This window comes from Euwallacea fornicatus, chromosome 28 (assembly GCF_040115645.1).
Source record: "Euwallacea fornicatus isolate EFF26 chromosome 28, ASM4011564v1, whole genome shotgun sequence".
Lineage (NCBI taxonomy): Eukaryota > Metazoa > Arthropoda > Insecta > Coleoptera > Curculionidae > Euwallacea > Euwallacea fornicatus.
This window is the reverse complement of record NC_089568.1, coordinates 318,150-345,905: the sequence shown is the minus strand read 5'-3', so window position 1 is coordinate 345,905 and position 27,756 is coordinate 318,150. Positions and strand designations below refer to the sequence as shown.

Below are 27,756 nucleotides of genomic sequence, written 5' to 3'. Positions count from 1 at the left end.
GATTGTTATGGCCGTTTTAAAACTTCGATTGTTTATCAAAAAACCATTGCTTCACTATTTTTGCTGGGTATTTTGAATCGCTGTTATGTTGAACAATAAACTGTAGGGGCATTTCCCACTCAGTATGAGGTAGCACAGCTGTGTCCAAGATGTTATAATACACATATCGATCCATAATCCCTTCAATATTATTAATTTATCCTATTTCATAAAATGAAAAGCAGCCTAAAATCATAACGCCACATTCTCCATGTTTAAGAGTCGTTAAAACATACACTGCAAAATTAACGCATATTCTAAATTTTTACTCATTTTTATTTTTATGATTATGGAGTAAATATTTTACGCTTACTAACGTAGTATGACACAGCATTGCCTTCTTGCCGAATCCGATCAGGTTTTGCAGTCGATATTGATGGTTGTCCCGAATCAACCCATGATTTTTTCCGTTTAGAATTTTGAAAATAAATCCATTTTTCATATCCAGTAACAATTCGATGCAAAACTGATTTTCTTTCGTGCCTTTGAGGCAAAATTTCACAGGTGTTTTTTCGGTTTTCCTTCTGTCTTTTATTCAATACATGCGGTACTCATTTTCTACACTTTTGGATCTTTCTCATAGCTTCTAAACGATCAGAAATTGTTTGATGTGTAACATTTAACATTTCTGCCATTTGCTTTTGGCTTAAATTGTCATCTTCATCCAATATTGATTGCAGTTCGGCGTCTTCAAACTTTTTTGGTGGTCTGCCACGTTCTTCATTTTGCACATCAAAATTGTTATTTCTGAATCGTTGAAACAATCTTTTGCATGTTGCTTCTGATAAAGCATAATCACCATATGCCTCGACAAGCATTCGGTGCGACTCTGCAATACTTTTCTTCAAATGAAAGCAAAAAATTAATGCTTTTCGCAAATCATCATTTTGTGGTACAAAATTCGACAATTTTGGCACAATGAAATAATATATTGTTATTTGTTCAAGGACTTGATTTGTACTAAATATGTTTGTCAGTTTGCATACCAACCAAGCAAACAAAAAAAGGTTTGTTTACAACAAATGCCCTACATCGAGACATTTATATCCTGACGCTCACTTCATACCGGTATACCTGTTAGTTATATGAATACACGGTATATCTACAAATTACATAATTTTTATTCCTTAATTTGTACAAACAAATAAATATTTAATAGCGTGTATTACACCCTCTCGCTCTGTTTACTGCTTCAATCCTCCTTGGCATTCTTGAAATTAAGTTTCTAATGTTATATTGATTAATGTAATCCTACACTTCCGTAATCTGCAATTACAGCTTATGTAAGTCCTTAGGGAGAATCCGTAAGGTTCTAAATTGTCATCTCATATTGTTCCTCAAATATTCGATGAAGTTCAGATCAAAGCTTCTTGCTGGCCAAGGCAACGTTTGAATTTCCACATCTCCGAGGTAATTTTGTACTACTGGTGCCACGTGTGGACATGCATTATAGAACATCAATAAAAATACCTCATTGATAATTGGAGAATATGGCACTACATTGAGTTCTTACCAGGTCTATAAATATGAAACCGGAATCTTTTAATAAAAAGTATAACTTAGCTGCGCAATAATTATAAAAAATATTTTATTCGAAATATTTCCCATCGTTACGTATACATTTTTCCCATCTCTCTGGCAATTTGTGGGTGCCACGCCAAAAGAACTGTTCTTTTGAGGCAAACCATTCATCGAGCCATTTTTGAACTGTTTCGTAAGAGGTGAAGCGCTGTTCTGCAAGAGCGTGTCCCATCGATGCAAATAAGTGATAATCGGATGGTGCTAAGTCAGGTGAATAAGCCGCATGTGATAGTACTTCTCAATGAAACGTCCCAATGGTAATCGATCGTTATTGACGTCAAAATTGCCACTTTTGAATTTTTTAAACCACTCATAGCACTGTGATTTTCCAAGGGCATGTTCACCGAAAGCTTCAACAAGCATGCGATGTGAATCTGCAGCCGTTGGTCTGGTGCCGTCAAGTGGTAACAGAAAATCAATGCTGTCCAATGTATGCACAAAATTCGACATACTCAAAGCTATTGCAAACTGTACTGCAGTGTTGAACCTGTATTGTTATGATTTGAAAATCATTCTCAGATGTAAATAAGAGATATAGTACCCTAATAACACGATAAGGTAGTACCTACAGTAGTGGCCAAAAGTAAATGAACACGTATTATTCACTGCATTTTTAATAATTCATACCACAAGTCTATAAATTTTAATATAATTTTTCCGCTAAATAACTAATAGAGTGCCATTTCTAAAGAAATAAAGAAATGATGGATTTTTTATCATATATTGTTAATATACATAGAAATACAAAAATAGCTCTGGCCAAAAGTAGATGAACCAAAACTCTTAAATATTGTTGATATTTATCGATTCGGTTTTGAACGTTAGTATCTTGGTGGACGATAGTAGTAAGCCACTAGAATAATTCATTAAAATGCCACGAGGTGTTTATGTGTCTGAAGACTTAAAAATAAGAGTGGTAGCTGTGAATAATGCTGGAGTGAGTCAAGCACAAATTGCAAGGCAATTTCAGCTAAAAAGATCCACTGTCTGCATGATAATTAAGAGGTGCAATCAAAGGGGAGATACCACAATTAAGAATAAGTCGGGACGTCCTAGAAAAACTGACCAAAGACTAAATAGGGCCATTAAGATGTCTATGCATCATCCCTTTCTTTCATCTAATCAAATAAAGACCAAAATAGAAGAAATTGGTTTGCCTTCTGTCAGTTCTAGGACAATAAGACGTAGACTAGTAGAGGCTAATTTGTTTGCCAGAAGACCGGCCAAAAAGCCTCTGCTGTCAAAGAAGAACGTTAAGGCCCGATTAGAGTTTGCAAAGGAGCATCAAAATTGGACTGTAGCGCAGTGGAAAAGGGTTTGTTTTAGTGATGAATCGAAATTTAATATGTTTTCATCTGATGGCAATGTGTATGTAAGACGTCCTCCTAACACTCGTTTATTGCCCAAATATACCAGACCAACCGTAAAGCATGGAGGAGGATCAGTGTTAGTTTGGGGATGTTTTTCTGGATACGGTATCGGTCCACTTTATAGGATCGAGGGAATAATGGACCGATTTATCTACAGGGACATATTAAAAACTCACATGTTACCCTATATCGAGGAAGTTTTGCCGGTCACGTTTATTTTTCAGCATGATAACGACCCCAAACATGCGTCAAAGATAGTTAAGAAGTTTTTAGAAGATGAAATAGTACCTATTATGACATGGCCCTCGCAGTCACCGGATCTTAATCCAATAGAAAATTTATGGGAGATCCTAAACAACAAAATTAGGACAAAAACCTACTCGAATAAGGACCAATTATTCATAGCATTACAAGAAGCATGGGCGAGCATGGATCCACCTGTTATTGAACATCTCATATCGTCAATGCCCAAGAGATGCAATGAAGTAATAAAAAATAAAGGATATTACACAAAATACTGACTAATAATACTGTCCCAATGGTTTAGTTAATAAGAGTTTATAATATTTGAAATTATGTTTATTTTGTTCATCTACTTTTGGCCAGAGCTATTTTTGCATTTCTATGTATATTAACAATATATGATAAAAAATCCATCATTTATTTATTTCTTTAGGAAAGGCACTCTATTAGTTATTTGGTGGAAAAATTATATTAAAATTTATAGAGACTTGTGGTATGAATTGTTAAAAATGCAGTGAATAATACGTGTTCATCTACTTTTGGCCACTACTGTATGTCGTTAATTAACTGCTTCAATTGCAAGAAAAATGTTAATTCTTTGAATAAATGTGTTAAAAACGGTGATTGACAAGGTAACGCTTCGAGTGTTCTTAGTGCCCTTCTTCTTGAGTGGAAATTTCAAGAAAAGTGATTGATTTATAGACTCTGCTGCTAACACACATTTGATTGCAGTCGAAAAAGAATAGTTTCGATGCGAGAAAAATAATGACGGAAAATAATACTAAAGTAAAAGTTCGACGTTCGGGGAAAGTAAAACTCCAAACGATTGTCAAAAGGCGTAAGCATCATATACCAGTTGAGAACGTTTCGCTTGTACCTTAACATACTACTTATCTTTTATCCGTGAGTAAACTCATTGGAAATAGGAACCAACTTTGCTTCAATTCCAATTGTTGCAAGATATACAGGGTGTCCTCGAATTGCGTGACCAAAACGATACTGCAGATTATTTAAGTAAAAATAAGTCGATTTAACTCAGTCCAAAAGTTGATAATCACGAAGTTACAGGGTGTTAATTTGAAAAAATAAGTCGCATTTTCTTTAATATCTTTCGATTCCTTTGAGCTAATTTCACGAAATTTCGTATCTGAGGGTGTTTTAGAATGCGAAATTCAAATTTATTTAACATTCAGTGGTATTTTCTAGAGGGCACCGCAAGCGATCATTAGGACACATTTAAACCTCTGTAACTTTTTTGTGCTATAGTGTATGTTATTTTGGCATAGAAAATTTTTTTCCCTACCTTTTATGCTTAGAAAAGGTATACTTTATTTAAGTCGCTGAAAGCGACGGTTTCTGAGATAAACGCATGTAAAGCTGATGCATGTAAATTAACTTAAAATGATTTCCCGTTCAAAAAAAAAGTGTTTAAGTTTTCCAAAAACAATGATTACTAAAGATAAAATATAAATAATAATTAACAAAGAAACAACAAGGAGAAATAAAATTAACTAATTAATCAAATTAACTTATGTAAGTTTTTGATTTAATTTTTTTTTCGTTTAATTTGCTATCACAGTAAATGTTCAAAATGTTCATCATTTTCCTGTATGCACAAGTTAATTCTTTTTAAGAAATTATATTGTATTCTCAACAATATTTCGAGAGTACTATTCAATAATTCCGCTTCATGAATTATTCTTGCCTCCAATTTTTCTCGCGTATGAATTGGGGATGCATAAACTTTTGATTTCAAGGCATTCCACAAAAAAAAATCACAGGGTGTCAAGTCTGGTGATCGAGCCGACCAATTCACAGGTGCATCACCTCCTCTTCCAATCCAGCGTTGTGGGTATTCCTCATTTAAATGTTTCCTTATATTTAAAGTAAAATGAGAAGGCGCGCTATCATGCATAAACCAAAGGTCACGAACGAAGACGTAAGGGTAAATTTTCTAATAAAATAGGTAGAGTTTGTAATAAAAAGTTCAAGTAGTTATCATCATTCAGCGTATCTGGTATTACAAAAGGACCAACAATAAAATTATCTACAATTCCAGCCCAGACATTTACTTTAAATCGATGTTGATGATGAGTCACTGTTTTTTCTTGAGAATTTTCATAAGCATAAACATGTTCGTTATGCACATTAAAAATACCACATCTAGTAAAAACAGCGTCATCTGTAAATAAAACTTTCTTACTAAAATTTGGATTTTCGATTTTTCTGTCGATTATAAACCGACAAAAAGTTAAACGTTGAACAGAATCCCTGGGCAATATGTCTTGAACTTTTTGAATATGATAGGGGTGCAATAATTGTTCTTGAAAAACTTTATGAACTTATGATTCCGAAACTCCCAATTGCAATCCTACACCTGGTATACTTACTTTTGGATTTCTTCGAACAGCATCCAAATCCTCTTCTTCCATTTCTACCTTACTTATTGTTCGTCTGCGTCCAGAATTTACGTAGCCAGGTTCAAACTTGCCATTTTCGCGGAGGCGCCTTTCGATATTAGCAAAAGTTTTCCGATTTGGAATTCTACGAAAAGAATATTTTTCCTTGTAAACTCGTACACTTTTTTGACCATTGCAACGGCCAAGTCCATTGATTAACAGCATATCCACCATTTCAGAATACGTGAAATTATCAGCCATAGTCATGGCTATTAATCAACAGGAAGCGAAAGAAAAACTGATATTTGAGGAATAAATTCGAGTGTCAAAATGTCAACTAAAAAACATAGTCAACTAAGTTATTTACTTAAAAGCGATAACGCAGCTGTATGGCGCATTAGAATTATGCGTTTTTCTCAGAAATCGTTGCTTCTAGCGACTTCAATAAAGTATACCTTTTCTAAGTATAAAAGGTAGGAAAAAAGATTTTTCAAAAATACATACACTATAGCACAAAAAAGTTACAGAGGTTTAAATGTGTCCTAATGGTCGCTTGTAGTGCCCTCTAGAAAATATAACTAAATGTTGAATAAATTTAAATTTCGCAATCTAAAACACCTTCAGATACGAAATGTCTTGAAATTAGCTCAAAGAAATCGAAAGATATTAAAGGAAATTCGACTTATTTTTACAACATTATCACCCTGTAACTCCGTGATTATCAACTTTTGGATTGAGGCAAATTTAGTTAAATCGACTTATTTTTACTTAAATAATCTGCGGTGTCATTTTGGTCACGCAATTCGAGGACACCTTGTAGATGAATCCCTTCGATCTCACCTATGAAGGGTGGTCCAACGGCCTTGGGCCACTATTGCTATATTTTACACTGTAAACATTACAAGTTCGGTTAAATAAGACGAAAGTTGTTAAATTTGATGACAAGTGAAGGTCTCTAGGCACTGTTGTCAAAATTTGTTCGGTTTCGGAAATATTGGGAAAAATCGAAATTTTGACAAAAACGTATTTTATTTTCTCATACTTTTAGGTTTGTCTTTTGGAAATTATACACTTTATTTTACTCTAATTCTAAACCTTTAATATAGGACAAAATAAATTAGGTACCTCTTTTGAAATAAGAAATTAACGTCCGTTAATCAAATCGATATTATTTAATTAATAAAGCATGGTGTTGAAATATCTCAATTAATTACAATACCGGCACACATACTACACATAATTACAAATGTTGAAAATGTTCTCTATTACATTGAAGACGTTCTCAAGCGTTTTTTTATAACTCTTTTTATAAATTATTTTATGTATTAAGCATCAGTTTGTTACAGGCGGCTCGAATTTGAAAAGTAAGGTTGTCTAAATCCACGAGGATTGTTCGATAGGTCTGATCTTTAACAAAAAATCAGACCGAAAAATTCATGAGCATGAAATCTGGTGATCAACGTGGCCAGTAGTAGGATTACTGTTTTCAATTCAAGCATTGGGTTTCCAGCTACAGTCGGTGTAAAAAGTATTCGTACAGCGACTTATTTGAAAATAAAACGCTGTGGATTTATATTAATGATCAATTTTATTATTTAAATATAATTTATAGATACTTTTTAACATCTATAGAACACAAACGATACAAAGAAAATGCCATCCTTCCTCGTATTTACGAAAATATAAACAAAAACAAATACAGTTACTCACAAAATTGACCGTACATACCGTAAAAGTTAATAAATCTCTTATAAATAAGTGTTTCTAATTTTTTTAAATTGTTTTAACGAATATATATTTACAATAAACAGGTACGGAATGGAATATGCTACTAAGGAAATCACAAAGTACTTTCAGTTCACTAATAATAAGAAACAAACAGTAATCAACCATAAATAAAGACACAAAATTGACCGTACAAAACACAAATATATACATATTACTAATTTATTTTAATAAATTTGAAAAAGTTAATATTTTGTAGCACCCCCTTTAGCTTGAATTACAGCCATCAAACGACGTGGCATAGATTGCACCAATTTTGTTGTTAAATCTACAGGAATATTTTGCCATGCAGTAAAGACAGCTTTTCTGAGTTCTTTTAAATTACTGCAGTTGTTATTTTGAACCTCGTTTTTTAAAATTCTCCACAGATTCTCAATCGGGTTGAGATCTGGCGATTGAGGCGGAGAATTCAATAACTTTGGCACATTATATATCAACCATTGCGTTACAATCCCAGCAGTGTGCTTGGGATCGTTGTCTTGTTGAAAATAAAAACGTCTAGGCATGTTCAATTTTTCGGCAGAAGGTCTCAAGTTGGTTTTTAAAATATTGAGATAAACATTTTTATCCATTATTCCTTTAATTTCATGCAGGTTCCCTGTGCCACTACTTCCCATGGCACCCCATAACATTAAAGATCCTCCTCCATGCTTAACTGTTTTAACAAGATGTTTATTATGAAGCTCGGTGTTTGGTTTTCGCCAAACAATTTGCTTCCCATCTGATCCAAATAAGTTTAATTTTGTTTCGTCAGTGAAAATCACGGTATTCCAGAAATCAGCAGGTTCATTAACATATTTTTTTGCGAATTCAAGACGCTTCTGTCGATTAATTTTTGATATATAAGGTTTCTTCCGTGCTATTCTACCGTTGCAACCACTTTTTCTAAGAACTCTCCGCACTGTTTCAATTGACACGGGTTTGTTTATTCTTTGTGACACTTCTTTCGTTAATTTTGGAACACTTTTCTTCGGATTAATCCTCATTTCACGTAAAATGAATCTTTCGTCTTTTTCAGACAATATTTTTTTCCGTCCTCTTCCAGGCTTATTTTGTATTAATCCCTGTTAAGGGTGTTCCTTCGATAAATGAAACACGACAAAGACAATTTGTTTTATGTAAAAATGGACTGTATTAACTATGCACTTATCTCAAAAGAATGTAAGAATCTTGGTCTAAGTAACGAAGAATAGGGAGAATGCTTATTGGGCGGGTTACACGATATGATGCGGATCACATCCCGTCACCGACGTAGCTTTCACCCGACAAGACAACAGGAAGAGCAGAAAAAAAGCAAGAGAGCGAAAATTGCTCCGATTATCCCTTAAGTACTAACCCCGAAGAATTCCAACCAGGGGCGCACCACCACCAAGAACCATTATAAGCTATGGCTACAACGAATCCCATAACTCGTGGCCATCTGGGGAATATCTATACTAATCGCTTTTCTGGGAATATTGCGGGTCCAACAAATTGACCATCAAAGCAATAGTCCCTATAGAGAAAGATTCTTCGACTAGTAGCACATTCCCCAACCAAAGCGTATCCTTAGCTTTGGCCTGATGGGCCATGTGGTCTGGCACCCAGATGGTATTCTCCGAATAAGTATCGCAGTACATAGGCGTAACTTAAGGGAGTAAATGACAGTATACAATAAACCTAACATTAACAACAATAAAAAATAAATAGAAAACAAAAAACCAATAACTTAGAGTCCCTAACAATCCCTCATAGCCATACTTGTTTATGATCCATTGCACTGTGGAATGTGTCTTGCCTATTAGTTCAGCAATTTTTCTCATTGTGCTTCCCGTAGAATAAAGTTTTACTACTAATTTACGCGTGGTAAGATCAGTTTCCGTTCTTTTGTTTGCCATAGTTACAATATCGGCCAAAATGAATGCAGTAGACGCAACTGAATAAGATATGACTAAACTTATCAGTCGTCGATGGAATTGAGCGCAAAAACTTGCTTTGGTAAATTCTTACAAGCTATAAAAATGAATCACATGTTTTGTACGGTTAATTTTGTGTCTATATTTATGGCTGATTATTGTTTCTTACTTATTATTAGTGAACTGAAAGTACTTTGTGATTTCCTTAGTAGCATATTCCATTCCGTACCTGTTTATTGTAAATATATATTCGTTAAAACAATTAAAAAAAAATTAGAAACACTTATTTGTAACAGATTTATTAACTTTTACGGTATGTACGGTCAATTTTGTGAGTAACTGTATGTAAGTTAAGAAGATGTGAATTTTGTCCTCAGGGTACAGGATGGTGAAATGCAGGCATTCATTCAAGGGATTATTCAGGGATGGGGGATTCGCCCTGCCCAGTCTCAGTTTTGGATGAAGCAGTACTGTTGCACCCCCCCTCGCATTATTAATGGTGTTGCCATGTTTACAATATGTACTGCCAGTCCCTGTATTTCGGTGTTTGTCCTAGCTTCGTCTTAGTCTCTACAAACATGCAGCAGTCTATGTTATTTCGTTCAACGTAGTTGCATATTGTATGTTTTTTCTGGATTAGTCCGTTGATGTTGGCGTAAATTATTTTTAGATTGAATTTTCTACGTTCGTAATTGTTTGTCTTAGTTGGTCATGATAAGGTTCTGTGTGGGAGCTTCGACTAGGCAAGAGCAAATCAATCATCAAAATGTATGTATGGTTACCAAAGAAGACAACCGAGGTGTCAATGCCAAAATCATCTATAAATTGTTTACGGAGCTTTTTTAACAGTTCTTCTCTATTGGTGTTGCTTGTTTTATTTATTTGGTGTTTATATTTGTTAATAATGTGATCGTGGGTGGTGATTGGCATGTGAATTCTACTGTTTTCGGTTATGGCTTTTGACACCTCGGCCGTTCTCCTGTTCAGACATTTGATTTTTACATTTGGTATACCGTTGATGGGGGCTGTGGGCCTGTTCGGGCATTTCATGCTCCAGGCAGCATGGTCCTCGGCGTGGCATGAGGTGCACCTCACCGGAAGAGTTGACTCGCAGGACGCAGTCGAGTGTGGTCCTTGGCATTTACTGCATTTTGTGGGTGTTCTGCAGTCTTCTGTGCGATGGTCGAACTGGCTGCAACGTCCGCATGGGGCGGGGATGGGTGCTGGTGGTTTGCTCTCCACTATCCGGAACACTCTTCCCAAGAAGTGCACGCCTCGGTCGTTCATTAACTTCTCGTATGTTTTTAGTTTTCCTGTAATCAGCCGCATCATGAGTGTTGGCAGTCCTCGTTGTCTCGAAACGATCCGTTTGCAGAAACTAATTTGGAGATTCAGTCCTTTCAGATGGTTTGCAAACATTTCATCTGTTATGTCCAGATCGACTCCTGTTGCCACGACTGAATATGACGCTAATATTCGTCGATCTTGAGTTGGTTTTTGTAGTGTTGTTGCGTTATTGTGTTGCACCTTGAAGGATACCACTGTTTTACGATTGACTAGTAGCTGCAATGCTTCAGCGGCTTTCTCTTCCTCATTTGTTTCAATTAGGAAATTTTCCTCTTGTTTAATGATTATATCTTTGTGTCTTTTATTGATTTCATCCCATTTAATAGCAAATTGTGTTCTGATATATGTGGCGGTTGTAAAGATAGTGAATGTGTGATTGTATTTTAAATATATATGTTGTATTGTTGTTGGTTTGTTAGACGACGTTGTTTCTTTCTTGCTTGGTGTTAAATCAAGTGCTGGCCGTTTGGATTGGCTTGTCGGGGTTGTTGGTGTAGTGGGAGTAGAGTTAGGCTTCCTGCCTCTTTTTTTTGTTCGCGGTTGGCGAAAACCGCCATCCTGGGATTCTCGATCCAACTCGGATTCTTGGGAGCTGCCGGGGTTCATCCTTCCTTTGGAAGGGCACCGGTATTAATCTTCTTAGTTTCGCTTTATGTGTGTCGTATCAATCCGTGAGCGTATAGATAGTTGGAATTGTTCCGTAAAAAAAAAATTGTTTTGTACGGCAAAACTATTTATTTGCACTCGCACTGAACACGTCTTATTCGTACCGCGGTTCGACTCCTTTTTTCATTGAGTTTATTTAACATCCATTCACAGAAAGCTCTTCTTGAGTTAAAATCCCCTATAGTCAACTTTTGATGCATTTCAATGTGATATGGATGATAATTATAGTTTTTTAGCACTCTTCTTACTGAAGTAGCACTAATTGTATCAAGTGCTTCACTAATTTGATTGGTGCTTGCATTTGGATTTTCAACTACAGCCTGCAATACCATAAATTCTGTCTCTTCTGTTCTGACAGTTTTTCTTTGAACCGGTGGTTTGTAGTATACCGATCCTGTTTGTTCGAATCGAACCAACAATTTTTGTAATGCACGGGTACTCGGAGATCGGCGACCAGGATATCTTTGTTTATAAATACGAGAAGCCAAAAGGCAATTTTTTTCACATTCACCTAAAATAAACACCATGTCCACTAATTCGTTTTGTAGAAAATTCATTTAAATTGAAAGTTAATTATGCAGAAGGTCGTGACAGGTAATATGACAACTAAATGAAATAAGTAATTTATACTTTTGGTAAATAGAAGCTAAGCCTACTAGAATAAATCTGTTAGATTATAATAATGCCTGTTGCAATTTGACTGAAATTTTGTAAATATCTCTATAACTGTAAATATTAGATGAAAAGATGTTATTGCAAATTATTAGAGAATTAAAAACTACATTAGAAGGACTTGAAAAAAATCATGGGTACCATTTAAAAAAAACGAGTTTCAGTAATTTGTAAAATTTGCAAATTAGCGCTCTTATACAAAAAAAGTATGGTGCATTAAAAAAATGTTTTAAAGTTTTTAGGTACCTCTGACTTTCATTTACTACTTTACAAAAACAAATTTCAAAATTTCAAAAAACACCAGTTTTGTGATAAGTTTTTTCTGACACTGCATTTTTAAAGAAATTTCTCTAATATGGCAACGCCGCTACCAATTTAAAAAATGTTTCATGTATTTTCCTTCTAAATTAAGGTTTCAGCAAATGGCATAAAAAAAATTATGGGTTGCTATTTAAAAAATTATAACTTTATGCTGCCCAGCGAAAACGGAACACTCTGTATAAACAAAAATATTATTAAATCATGCAGCTTTCCAATATAAATGAGTACTGTACTAAACATTTCATATTGATATTTATATAAAGACACCAGAAACCAAGGCCGGAGTAATGGCGAACCCTGTATAATCGTTAAAAAGCCCCATTTCATTTGCTACTAACTACTAATTATTTATATTACCTAAGTGTGCCAATACTTTTGTCCACGGATTTCCATTAGTTAGTTTATATATTTGCAATGTAACCATTTGTTAGAAAAATAATATAATGTTAAATCTAGGAGTAATTAGTACCTTAAGATGTGAGGTTTGAAATAAATTAGTTTTCATTGGATTTGTTATTTGCTAATGTACCAGAATCAGTCATTTTATATTGGAACTTCTGGTGTGCCAATACTTTTGTCCCTCACTGTACATATCAAGAAAAAAATCATTTAAAAGTGCTTGTAATGTAGTTTATAAAAAATCTAAACATCTAGCTGCTGTCCGATGCTCATGAAAAAAATATGAATCCACGAGTTCTCTGCCTAAAATTCTCATGCACACGTTTACGCCAAATCTCTCCTGGGATGCCAGTTCTCGATGAATATGCCGGTTTTTTTGGTACCAGTGGTAGTGAATGTTCCCATTGAGCCATTCATTGGTGCACAAACGGCTGACTTTCATTAAATCACAAAATTGCTTTACAAAAATTGTCATCATGCCTTGTTTTTCTTACTAGCCATCTACCAAATATTCGCCTTCTTCGGTAGTCCTCGGCCCTTAAATGTGCTATTTTTTGAAACTTTCAGTTTCCAATTTTTTTGCTTCACGAGAAAAATGCAGTTTTTTGAATTGTTTGTTATTTGTTAGCACTAATCAAATTTGTTGCTCGTATCATATTTTTGTGTTTGTAACTACGCAATACATAATTGAAAAATGTTTATTGGTAATATTCTCAAGTTATTAAATGAGAAATTACCATTTATCAATATCTTTACCGAGGTTTCCAAACTTTTGTGCAGAAGTGTAATTATTCGTACATGTGAATGCCTCGTAAGCTAACAATAATTTTTTTAAAGTTAATTAAATGTTTTATTAAGTCCCTAGAAAGAGTAATTCGACGTAAGAAGTTGGAATGAACCCTAGCCATCAGTTCCTCCTCGTTTCTTAAAATATCCATTGAATTTTCAATTCGTTTCCTCAAATCATCTTCATTATTTACAGCCATTGAACGTACCATGGAGTTTAAAACCCCTCATAAAAAATAATCAAGTGGAGTTTATTTTCTTTTTATTATGATCCTTGCAGTCGGTTATTATTAACAAAAATGCAAAAATAAGTAAAAATTTTCTCCTCAATATAAAAAAAATATTCGGATATTTGCTGATTCTAATATTTGTTACAACAAATAACTCAGTTTGGCAGTTTGAAATCTCAGTTTTCTTTAACTGATGATTATTTACAATTTTCCAACTTTGAAATCGAGCAAATTCGAGTTATCATGCAGGCACGTGTCGAATAACTAGGAATACTAATTTTTTTGAGCACTGCCAAGTTTACATAAAATAAAACAACAACAACAACAACAACAAATAAATCTTTCTGTTCCCAGAAAGGGGCTATCGACCCTTAGGTCTTTCTGCCCGTGTTGTTACAGTAAAGATTTCTAGGTATGGTCCGCAGGGAAAGGGATGTCTGTACGTAGGTCCTAGTGTAAGTCATTGTAGTACTCAAGTAGGGTTTGTCTCGGGTGAGAGTATCGTGAGTCCTGGGAAGGTCTTGTCAGGCAGAGGAGTTTCAATTTGTCCCATCCGTGTTCCGAGTTTTTGAACTTTTTCTGTAGAGTCTTGTGCCTTTCTATTATACGGTCAAGTTTTGTTCTGTCGTACAAGAGTTGTGTCGGTGGGTTGTGTATGGGGTTGTTTGGGTGTCTGATCTTCGTTATTGTTCGTAGTGCAATTTGTTCGGATGTTTGTATGTATTGTCTGGTCTTTACGGTTGCATTTGCCAGGACAATGTTTCCATAGTCCAATACCGGTCTGCAAATGGCCTTATATACAGTGTGACCCACTTAAGAGCGGGACACCCCTGTAAAATTTTTATTTGTGGTTCGATTTTGATCATTTTTTTATATGTTGTAGGGCATCAAAAACTCTATTTTGTGACAAGTTCTTGTTACGCTCGCTTAAAATCTAAGGTCTACTTTGCCCCTTTCTCATGACGAAATTTTAAGAAAAGACATTAGGGAATTTTTTATTTTAAATTTAGCTTCAGTAATAACTTTAGAATTATTCAAAATGGCTGTATTTCAAATTTCGTTAAAAAATGTTTATCCATAAAAAAGTTATAGAACAATCAAATTTTATTTAATTTAAATTAATTAATGATTCAATGTGAAAAAAAAATTGTAACGAAAAGAGATTTAATTCATTTTAAAAAACACTTGCTTCGATTAAGCTACCGTTCAACTGGATACATTTCTCGTATCTTCTTCTAGTATTACTCATTACTTTTCTGAGAGATAAGGGAGTAATTTCTTCACAGGCACGTCTCAACCTTATGCATAGTTCTTCTCTATTTCTGGGGCGGTTTTTATATACTTTTTGCCCAAGAGTACCCCACAAAAAGAAATCTAAAGGGGTCAGGTCCGGTGATCTGGGTGGCCATTGTATTAATGGACTATTCCGTCCGATCCATTGATTGGGAAAGTTTGTATTTAGCCACTGCCGAACAATTTTCGCGTTATGTATAGGACTTCCATCAAGTTGAAAGTACATGTTACTTGTGTATAATAGTGGAAGATTGTCAATCGCATTGGATAATTCATTTCTCAATAGTTCTAAAAAACTTGCAGAATTCATATTGCCCTCAAGAAAAAATGGACCGATAAGTTTGTCATAGATTATTCCACACCAAACATTTACTTTTTGGGAATATTGACTTTTGCAGTTGATAATCCAGCGTGGATTTTCATGAGACCAAAATCTACAATTCTGTGAAGAAACTATCCCGTTAGTAGTAAATGTAGCTTCGTCACTAAATAGAATACATTTTAGAAAATTGTTGTTATCTTGATACTCCCCTTGCACCCACAAACAAAATTCCAATCTTCTGTTCTTGTCTCCTTCCTCCAAAGTATGCAGAAATTTTGGTTTAAATGGCTTAATTTTATTCATTTTCAGGCATCGACGAATGTTTTCCCTCGGTACATTTAAATCTAAACTTGCTATTCTTAATGTAGCATGTAGGTTATTAGTAAAATAATTTAAAATTGCGATTTCTGTATCACCTTCATTTCTATTTCCAGGACGGTTGTTTTTTAACAAATATCTATCAACGGCTCCAGTTTCATTAAATGTACGATTTATTCGATTCACTGTACTTTTAGTAATCGGACGTCGATTAGGATATCTTGTGTTAAATATTCTAGTCACTTCCCTTACACTTCTGTCATTGTCACCAGAAAGACGCACTATTTCAATTTTTTCCCTTAAAGTTAATTGATTATTCATATCTGAACTTTTTCTTCAATCAAAAACAGTTAAATTTTCTTCTAAACCACCAAGAACTGGTTTATTTATTTACAAAAAGACAATTGCATTGTATTTAATGACAAGGATAAAACAAGTGACTTAACTATGTTTATTGGATCCGTACTCAGCCAACTTGACCAAAAATTATTACATCCAGATGGTTCAATAAATTTAAAATTTGATTGCTCTACAACTTTTTTATGGATAAACATTTTTTAACGAAATTTGAAATACAGCCATTTTGAATAATTCTAAAGTTATTACTGAAGCTAAATTTAAAATAAAAAATTCCCTAATGTCTTTTCTTAAAATTTCGTCATGAGAAAGGGGCAAAGTAGACCTTAGATTTTAAGCGAGCGTAACAAGAACTTGTCACAAAATAGAGTTTTTGATGCCCTACAACATATAAAAAAATGATCAAAATCGAACCACAAATAAAAATTTTACAGGGGTGTCCCGCTCTTAAGTGGGTCACACTGTATGTGCGCAGCCGTTTTGGTAGATATGGCTTCGTTTTTGTACGTTAATGACCGGAAGTGTTTGGTTCTTTTTAGTGTCTCCTCTCTAGTGTTTCGTGTGTGTCTGTTAAATTTTAATTTGTTGTCAATTGTAATACCAAGGTATTTTATCGTATTAGTTGGGATAGTCGTGTGTCCATCCATCACAATCGCAGGGGAGGTGGGTTTTATGTGGTGGTTGAACAGTACTAGTTGATTCTTGTTGGGGTTGGGCGTAAGTCTCTATTTATAAAACCACTGCGTTGTAGTATTGACTAGTTCCTGCAGTTTACGTGTCGCCGTATGTGTGTTGGTCTCGTGCACAATCAGAGCAGTATCGTCTGCGTATTGTAGAATGTATGCTGATTTGTTTATTTCGTGTGTGTTATGTAAGTTGTGGTTGTTTATGTCATGGCAGTACAAGTTGTATAGCAGTGGTGACAGCGGGGATCCCTGAGGGAGGCCTTGTTCAGGGGAAAAGGAGAATGAAAGGGTGTTGTCTATTCTGATTTGAATCTGTCTATCTTCCAGCCAGCTCCTCAACACTAAAATAAAACATTTCCCGAGGACTCCCCTAAAAATTGGATGTTAATCAATAAAACCACCAGCAAATACTGCTTCTTTATTCATAATTTATCAATACAAAATGAGTATTTTTTTTTAATTTAATTACTTGTAGAGATACAATCTGTCACAATAAAGGTAAAAATAAATTGGACATTCAATATCTATGCTGGCAATTACAAATTATAGTACTAAGTGTTGTAGTAAAAGGACCAACATTTCAGTCCCTTACTTGGTTGAATCTATGTGGCAAATCTAGAGGGTTGAATCTCTTCAACCTGGTTGTATACAGTAGCGGACAAAAGTGGAGCAACAAACATATTATTGAAAATATTCAGGTTTGGTACGACTTATTCATAAACTAGTAATATCCAAATGATGTTAGGGTATCTAGAAATAACGCTGAAATGCTAAAAATTATAAGTTTATTCCTGATTTCAGGGCATTTAACAACAAAAACGAATAAATGTGCCAGACAAAAGTAGAGCAACATATGAAATTTTGAACGATTACGAAAATTTTAACTAATACTTAGTAGCATTGCCATTATTTTTAATATATTCAATGCATCTATTCCTCATGGACTTTATTATTTTGGTGATTGTGGGGGTCCAATAGAGGAAGCTTGTTTGATTCGAAATCCATTAACAGTTGTGTTCTGCGACTCGAAGGTCAAACTTTATTCCTCTAGTGTGAAGTCGATGGTTAACTGGATTTTCTTAAAGGACCACTCTGATGTTTACAGTCTCAGAGAAACTGATTTCGAGATACAATAACTCTCACTTTTACTTTATATTTATTGTGTTCCTTTGCTTAATAATAAAGAAAGAGTTACTATTAACAAATGAATAATTATTAAATTTGAGTTAGCGGATGAGTTCGAGACCATTCGTGTGGTGTCTCAAACCTAACTGCCTTCCCCAAGTTTATCTAAGTTCCAACTTATATTCCACACAGAAACATAAATTAAATTATTCATTCCCACGCTGGAATATAAGAGTTATGTGATTACCTAAACTAAATAAAGATAAATTCAAACGTAGGGTCGGACACAAATGCTCGCACTTAAAGGTTCTCTTATCACCGCTAGACTAAATCATAGATTTGATGGTGACAAATTAATTGATGAAAAACAAGAAAAATCTTATATACAGGGTGTCCGGTTTTCGTTGGACAGCGGCTGTATCTCGGTAAGTAAAGCAAGTAGCAACTTCGGACAAAAAATTTTATTACTAATGTGACTATGAGAAATCTCTGGAAAATATTTTCAGCTTCGTGAAATCGCCGTAAGGGGGCGTAGTAGGGACGGTAGTTCCTTAAAATCGACAAATCTGTACTAAGTCACTAGTTAAGTAGCACAGTTTAATTTACTATCAATAAGATTACATCATTCTGAAACTTTTTTATTCGACACATAATTTCATAACTCACATAATAAAAGTGGGGGAAGCCGATGAATCATTTTAAGTTCAAACTATCATATCTCTGTTTCTAATTATCCGATTTCAGTGATTCTGTACTTCATTGTGAGGGAATTATAAGCCGATTTAATATCCACATTGACCAAAAATCCATAGTCCAGAACAAAATCGCTAGAGGGCATTCTTTCAGGTAATAGCGGTTTTCTTCATTTTTCTTTAATAAATCAAATGGAACTATACCATTTTCATAAGTCCATCTTGTAAAGCTTTAAAAAACCTACATTTTTCCCGAAAGGCGCATTTCAATATTCTTTTTCGTTTTTGACTTATTGATAAATAACTGAAAATTTTACCTTAGAAAGAGTTTTCCAATAAACGGTAAGTAGGCTTTGGAGTGAAACCAAATGTTTTTGTTATTTTGACAAATAAATGTTATTAAATTCTTTAATTTACAAACACATAACTTAATTCATGTTATTTTAAAAAATATAACAATATTCAGAAAAAAGTAAGTTTAAAAGTTAGAAGAAGAAAATTAGTTCTAAAGTTAAAAGCTATAAATGTTCGAAATGTTTTCCGTCACGTTCAATACATCGTCGAATTCTTGGCAAAGTCGAATTTACACATCTCTCAATTTCATGTTTACTTAAACTTAGGATGGCGTTTTTTATTCGAACCTTCATATTGTTCTTGGTGGTAGGACTCTCCTTATATACAAGATCTTTTATACGTTCCCAAAAATAGAAATCTAAACACGTGAGATCAGGAGACCGTGGTGGCCATGGAAAAATACTTCCTCTCCCAATCCACCGAAAGGGAAATTTCTCATCCAAGAAACGACGTACATGTCTATGGTAATGAACCGGGCAACCATCGTGTTGCAACCACATGGTTTGCCTCGTTCTCAAAGTAACATTGTCTAAAAGAGTGGGTAAAAAATCGCTCAAAAATTCCATATATCTTTCCCCGTTTAGAGGTTGTTCAAAAAAATATGGCCCAATAATTTTTCCTTCAACTATTCCACACCATACGTTTAGAGTCCAGCGATATTGATGGTCAACTTCACGCATCCAACGAGGATTTTTTTCCGACCAATAATGGCTATTATGGAGATTTAATTGTCCATTACTTTTAAATGTTGCTTCGTCGGACCAAAGTACTCTTGATAGGAAGTCAGTTTCATCACATATCATATTCTCTAACCAATGGCAAAAGTTTAGCCGATCGTCAAAATCCTTGTCATTCAAGAGTTGATGCAAAACAATGTGATACGGATGCAATTTATGCTCTTTTAGCACTTCATGGATTATTGTTTTTGGAACACTTAACTCTCGTGCTACCCCTCTGGTACTCCGTTTAGGATCATAATTAATATAGGATAAAATATTAACGATATTCTGCTGATTTCGGGTTCTGCGTTTTTGCGTAATAGGTCGAGTAGGATGAACATTTCCAGTGAATTTAAGACGGTTAGCCAATCGTTTAAAAACTTTTCTCGAATGATGTTTTCTCAGTGGATACTTAACACTGTATTCTCTTGCTGCAATTGCCACATTTTCGTAACACTGAAAATACACAGCCAGCATATCGTAGGCTTCTTCATTCGAAAACGCCATTACAAAATACTTAGAAATATTACGAATATTATCAGTAATCAATAACTCAACAATAATATTAACTATAGTAAAGTAATTAATATGACATTTATTTGTCAAAATAACAAAAACATTTGGTTTCACTCCAAAGCCTACTTACCGTTTATTGGAAAACTCTTTCTAAGGTAAAATTTTCAGTTATTTATCAATAAGTCAAAAACGAAAAAGAATATTGAAATGCGCCTTTCGGGAAAAATGTAGGTTTTTTAAAGCTTTACAAGATGGACTTATGAAAATGGTATAGTTCCATTTGATTTATTAAAGAAAAATGAAGAAAACCGCTATTACCTGAAAGAATGCCCTCTAGCGATTTTGTTCTGGACTATGGATTTTTGGTCAATGTGGATATTAAATCGGCTTATAATTCCCTCACAATGAAGTACAGAATCACTGAAATCGGATAATTAGAAACAGAGATATGATAGTTTGAACTTAAAATGATTCATCGGCTTCCCCCACTTTTATTATGTGAGTTATGAAATTATGTGTCGAATAAAAAAGTTTCAGAATGATGTAATCTTATTGATAGTAAATTAAACTGTGCTACTTAACTAGTGACTTAGTACAGATTTGTCGATTTTAAGGAACTACCGTCCCTACTACGCCCCCTTACGGCGATTTCACGAAGCTGAAAATATTTTCCAGAGATTTCTCATAGTCACATTAGTAATAAAATTTTTTGTCCGAAGTTGCTACTTGCTTTACTTACCGAGATACAGCCGCTGTCCAACGAAAACCGGACAGGCTGTATGAGTTCATTACTAAGGTCCGAACAGTGATGGTTTCTTCTGAAATGGAACTCCATGCAGTTGAAATGGCGGTGAATAATTCTGCGGAGTTTCTAAATTTTTGTAGATTCTCTGTCCTTATCTTATGGTCTACTATCTCCCATAAGTTCTCTATTGGATTCAGGTCGGGACTTTGGACAGGCCATTGCATTACATTTACCCGTTGCTCTTTTATATATTTTTTAATTATTTTTGCAGTATGCTTCGGGTCATTGTCATGTTGAAAAATCCATGACAATGACACGTTTTCCTCTGCAAACAGAAGCATATGATCCATTAATATCTCCAGATATTTAAACCGGTCCATAATGCCCTCTATTTTTACCAATGGTCCCATTCCAAACCCGGAAAATGATCCCCACACTAATACGTTACTCCCACCAAATTTAATTGTGCCTTTAGTGTACTTTGGCTTGTACCTTTCATTTGGAGGACGCCTGACATATGGAATTCCATCCGACGAATACAAATTAAATTTACTGTCGTCAGAGAACAGCACAGTTTTCCATTTTCCAAAACTCCAGTTAAGATGGTCATTTGCAAAACGGAGCCGGGCCATCCTGTTCTTCTTAGAAACGAAGGGTTTTTTAGCGGGTCTGCGTGCATTCAAACTTTTTCCTTGTAAGCGTCTTTGAATCGATCTTACAGAAACACCAAAGACACATCATTCCTGTGCAATATCAACTGCTGTTTTATATGGATCCCCTTTCGAGATGTTCACAATTTCATTGTCTTGAACTCTTGTTGTTTTTCGAGGACGACCTGTTTTTGGAGGACTCACCACACACTTTTGCGAATCTTGTAGGTACTCAATACTCTACAGATTATAGAGCGATTAAGATTTAATTCTTTAGCAATTTTACTTTGGAACATTCCAGATTCAAACTTGAAAACAATTAATTGTTTCAGTTGTACTGAGAGAGATTTACCACGAGGCATGTTTGTTGGTTTTCACTAATAATACTAAACACAATAACTCAAAAGTGTTTGTTAAAAAAAGACGTCAGAAGGAATTTTTATATATTGTTGCTTTACTTTTGTCCGGCACATTTATTCGTTTTTGTTGTTAAATGCCTTGAATTCAGGAATAAACTTATAATTTTTAGCATTTCAGCGTTATTTCTAGATACCCTAACATCATTTGGATATTACTAGTTTATGAATAAGTCGTACCAAACCTTGAATATTTTCAAGAATATGTTTGTTGCTCCACTTTTGTCCGCTACTGTATGTCGCTGTGTCCAGTAAATTTATGGCTAAGTGATTCGGGTGGTGATCTAATCTTCGCATGTAGTTATCTGAGTAGCTCTCTATTTCTTCTCGGACTGTTTTGATTGAGAGGTCGGAGTGAATTGTATTGTTGCTAACATAACAAAATGAGTATAGTATTCATTTAATTGAGTATTGGAACTTACAACCTTGGGGAAGTTCGTTGTGCTTCCCATATCAATTACTATGTTGACTGAATGCTTCTCATTCGCTAATGACACAATAGCTCATCGCTATAAATATAAAAGTATCATTAAACCACATTTGTAATTGCAATAAAACTTCAAAAATTATACCTAAGCGTTCATAGGAACTTATACATGTTAAAGTTTCGTTACCGAAATAGAAGGACAAACGCACAGCGTATGTTTTGATTTTTATTCAAGTAAAACCCCGATTATTCGAAATAATGTGAACCGGAATGATTTCGGATAGTCGAAAGGCCGTGTACGGTTAAGGGGTCAATTCGGCCCCCACGGGGGATCGATTTGAAATTTTTACCAATTGTTCCTATCATTCAAAGGACTTACCCCATAAAATTTCAACTTCCTAAGTCTCACCCTTTAAGAGTAGGACGGGGTTGAGGGTGAAAACTTTAAAACGCCATATCTCGGGAACTATTCATCGTATAGCATGGGGCAAAATGGTGCGTCCTTCAGTAAGCACCTTCTTATTTTCATATACTTGCAGATTTATCGGTTGATGCCAAAGGGCCGAAATAAAAAAATAAAAAAAAAACTTAGGTAATTTTAGGGGAGTTTGCATTTTGGTACACTAACCATTTTTGCACACTGTGTAGAGGACCTCTCGAAGTATCTACCCACGTTGAATCAGATTTGTACTAAATTCAGTATTTGAGATATAACGATTCAAAGTATAGGTATACAGGGTTATTCACGCTATACGGCGCTGAATATTGTGGCTAAAATACGAGGCTTTCAAAAGGTTTCACTTTTGGGCTATATGGGGATCGATTATGGCTATTTTTTTAAATTATTTTTATATTATACAGGGTGTCCGAAAAATCTAAGTCTAAAAGTATCAAAGTTGTGTTTTTTTAAATGGAACTCTCTGTATATTATTGCATTTTTGGATTCTCCGATCAAAATAAATGTCTGTTTTAATAAGGTTTACTATACCTAAAACTTAAGGTTTTTTAAATAATTTGAATTTGATCAAAATTTGACCTAATTTTCATGTTTTAAACACTTAAGAAGTATTTAAGTTATGCAAGTGTAATTTACAGTGCAGTGTAATAATAGATCATATTTTATATCCCAATCATGATAAACTTGCCATTTTATACAGGGTGTGCAAAAATTTAAACTAATGAAATAAGAACTTTAAGTGACTATAACTTGATTAATTTAAATACAATGCTATATTTTTTAACTTACCAGGATATGTAATTTTTAATTACCTATTGAATGGTATTAGGGTGTTCATCACTAAGTCTTTGCGTTTTTACAGAATACGCTAAATCATTGTTCTTTGCGCCATTTGGTGTTATTTAGTTAAAAATATCAATGTATAATATCTTGGGATTGGATGCTATTATCCATCCTTTTATCGTCTGGCTCTACCAGGACCATCTTCGTTTCCTCCGAGATGTTATCCTCCAGAGGATGTTCGACTATCATCTTGGTCGATTTGAAAAGCGCGGATAACCACTCTTTATTTTCAACCATTTTCCACGCTTGGAATGTGGTTTCTCGAAGTAAGGAAACAAGCTCCGATTCCATGCCTGTTTACGCCTGGGCGCTCGCGGTTTCAACCGATTTAGTCGCTCCGATTTCCATGTGGTCGAGGACTTTTCCCCTCAAGAAGCTTGTCCGTACAAGCTTTTAGCTTTTTTATGGATTTCTTAACCTCGTGTTTCGTATTTATATTGGCCCTGATTCGGGTCATCAATTTCCTGCACTCTAAGAAATTTGCTCTGATGAGAAGTTTGAGCTCCTCGATAGGGGGAATTTTTTCCGGAGCGTTGGGAAGGGGGGCAGGATGGAGCAAGGCAGCCGACTTAGCGACGATTCATTCTCCGAACTGGAGAAAGAACAGCGCTGGCGGCTTACTTGCGGGGACTTCCATTTGAGGCTTCGTTCCGACCTTTGGGAACATGCGCTCCCCGCACTGGTGCAGCCACCCTACGCAATGGAATCCATTGTGAATGTTTAACAAACACACGGAATTCCTTAAATACACTTTCTGCGCATTTCTTTAAATTACAATAAAGAATCGAAGAAAGACAGTTGGTTTACAGATGTGAAGAATCCTGTTTTATTGTCTTCTGTTTTATTTCCCTTAGGGTCTTTGTTCGAAAAAAATCTTTCTTCGGCATAAAGAAAAATTGTTTAGCTGGAAGAATCTGGGGATGGCGCTTATCGAAATCAAAATCGGAATTTTCCAATCTCCCGCCGACTCGGAGCACTCCCCAACATTTGGTCCATATCGAGCTGGATGTCACTGGATGAAAAAGATGACACGTTTTTTCTACCACCCGATCGAAATCCACATCGAGCTTGTTGTGTCTACCTCCCAAGCAAGTCAGTAGTATTGCGATATTGCTGAATCCAAGGATTGGAGCATCCCGAGAAACAAGGAAATCTTGTTCGGAGTAGTTGAACCACAGGACGTAACGTAAGAATAGATTAGAACTTGAGTAGTGTGGCTGCGGTCGCGTGAAAAGAGAGGAAAAACAAAGAATACTCCTTTATCCTCAGCCCCAATAATTCGAGCCAGTTTTAATATTGAACTGCACCTCCTAATCTATAAATCCGACACACTAAGTGCCATATCCCAAGACATAGGATCATTTCGATTTAATATCGCAAAAAATTGATTTTGATAAGCCTCATTAATGTTTATGTCTTTTGTTTCATAGGGTATTTTGTATAATCGATCCCAACGTATCGAATTAAAATAATCGATACGCCATCATCCCACGTCGATACTCCAATTCAAGTCGATAACGTAAAGTCGATATCGAATTTTCGGCACCCCAAAAATCGATATTTAAAAATCGATTTACAACAAAAAATCAAGTTTTAATTTTGAAATCCTTTTTTGAATTTCGTTCAATTGCCTTTTGTTTACATTTTATATTTGATTGCATTGCCGCAATGGAAGATAGCATGGCAAAATTAGTGCGCAAGCGCGCTTCTGCCAAGGCGCGTATTACGACTTTCAGGAACTATGTTAAGAGTCTTGAAGAAGCCAAAGAGAAGAACGAGTTGACCGAACTAGACATTGCTGAGTTAGAACAACGCATTCATAGAATCGAAGAAGCCCTTTCAGATTTTAACATTGCTCAGAGTTCCATAGAGGAGCTGGCTAATGGGGAAGACTTAGAAAACATATTCAAAGAACGGGACGCCGTAGAATCCCGTTTCTATAAGGCATCCGCAGCCGCGCACTGTCTCATCGACAGATACGTCAAAAAACCATTAAACGAAAGCGCTCCTTCGATTCATGGCACTGAGCATAGCTCTGTTCGCGAAGCAAAAGGCAAGGTCAAGGTTCCGAGTCTGCAGCTCCCCAAATTCGATGGGTCCTATGACAAATGGGCCATGTTCCATGACCATTTCGAAAAGGTTATCCATTTGAATGACTCCGTCGACGCGATCGAAAAGTTCCGATATCTCAGTATGTCTTTGATCGGAGAAGCCGCGACGGCCATTGCAGGGTTAGACATATCCGCGAAAAATTATGAGGAGACTTGGGATTTGCTCAAAAGGCAATACGAGGACAAGCCTTTCATGATCCACAAGCATGTTGAGGGAATTTTAGACTTCCCAAAAATTGTAAAATGTAATCATCCTGCTTTGAACTCCCTTTATCGAAATGTAAGCGGTCATTTGCGTGCTTTAAAAGCTCTCGGTTAACCAGTCGAAACTTGGAATAGCCTTCTTATCGAAATCGTTCTTCGAAAACTCGATTCATTAACCAAGGCAGAGTGGGAAAAAGAGCGTGTCGACTCAAACGACCCACCCGAGAATGAAGAATTGCTCGATTTCCTTCAAAAGCAATGCAAACTTCTAGCCCGCAAAGCCGCGGTCTCGGAGAAACCCGCGCAGGTAAACGTCCATGGCTTATCCTCGGGCAAGCCATCGTCCAAAAGGACAACATTTTCTCATGCTGCCGCGCAAGGTTCGGTGTGTCCCCTGTGCAAAGAACATCACTTACTATATGTGTGTCCAGCGCTTTTGCAAATGCCCGTCCCCGCTCGCATCGATAAAATGAAAGAGTTACATCGATGTTTAAATTGTTTCCGTCCTGGGCATTCTTCCTATGAATGCAAATCCTCATATAAGTGCAAAAAGTGCAAAAAATCCCATAACACGTTGCTTCATCTCCCCAAGATCGCCTCCGCGGAGCGTGATAATCCAATAGCTGAAGCGCCTGCCCAAACAGCTCTCCCTGTGAGCGTCAATCTTTGCCGAACTGATTCTAGTATCACTCGTATGTTGCCAACCGCGGTCATCCAGGTGCAATCCCCTTCAGGTTCCTTCCAAGATTGCGTAGCCTTATTGGATTCCGGTTCGCAGTCGAATTTTCTGTCAAAAGTCGCGTGTGAGAAATTACAATTGCCCGTGACCCCCACTAATATTCGGGTCATCGGTATAAATCAATGCAAGTCCAATGTCTCCGAAACAACCCAAGCTTACATTCAGTCCAAGCACACCAGCTTCAATTCAAGCTTGACATTCTTTGTGTCCGAAAGGATCACTAGCAATATCCCAGCCGAACCCATGGATCTGAAAGGTTTTGACCTCCCCAAAAACATTCGACTTGCCGATCCCAACTTTCATAAACCCAAACCAATTGATATGATTATCGGCGTTGATTTGTTTTGGGACCTATTTTGCAAGGAACTCCAAAAATATCCGTACTTGCATAAAACAAAATTGGGTTATGTTATCTCCGGAAGGTTTCCATCCATAAATCCAGTAGGGAATTCTACCCTTTGCAACCTCGCTACAATTTCCAACCCCAGGGACACCAACTTGAATCTTGTTCTAAAAAATTTTTGGGAAATTGAGGAATGTCCACAATTCCTAGCCCTTTCCAGCGAAGAGCGTGCGTGCGAAAAAATATTTTCGGAAACCATCCGAAAGGATGAAAATGGTCGGTTCATTGTTACAATCCCGTTCAAAGGGTCTCTAGATTCCCTAGGAGAATCCTTTGAACAAGCCGAACGACGATTTTTCGCCATGGAAAGAAAATTCGCACGCAATCCCGCGTTAAAGGACATGTACGTCAAATTCATGCAAGACTATCTCAATTTTGGTCACATGACCAAAGTGGTCGATGAAGTTCAACCTCCGAAGCACGTTTACTATTTGCCTCATCATGGGGTCCTGAAAAAGGACAGCCTGAGTACCAAGCTCCGCGTAGTCTTTGATGGATCTGCGGTTACATCTACTGGCATTTCTATTAATGATGTACACATGACTGGGCCAACGATTCAGCCAGAACTATTTTCCACAATGCTGAGGTTCAGAATTTACCCCTATGTGGTAGGAGCTGATGTTTCCATGATGTATCGACAGATCCT

General features: G+C 35.8%; 2 protein-coding genes across 2 annotated transcripts in view; one reads left to right on the top strand and one right to left on the bottom strand.

Moving 5' to 3' along the window:
* Nucleotides 1–27,756, top strand: part of LOC136347328 (uncharacterized) — a 194,006-nt gene that overhangs the window by 3,819 nt on the left and 162,431 nt on the right. The gene's annotated exons all lie outside the window — the stretch shown is intronic.
* Nucleotides 9,979–11,265, bottom strand: LOC136347290 (uncharacterized). The gene has a single exon (XM_066297173.1). The coding sequence runs from the start codon at nucleotides 11,263–11,265 to the stop codon at nucleotides 9,979–9,981; it is 1,287 nt and encodes a 428-aa protein (XP_066153270.1).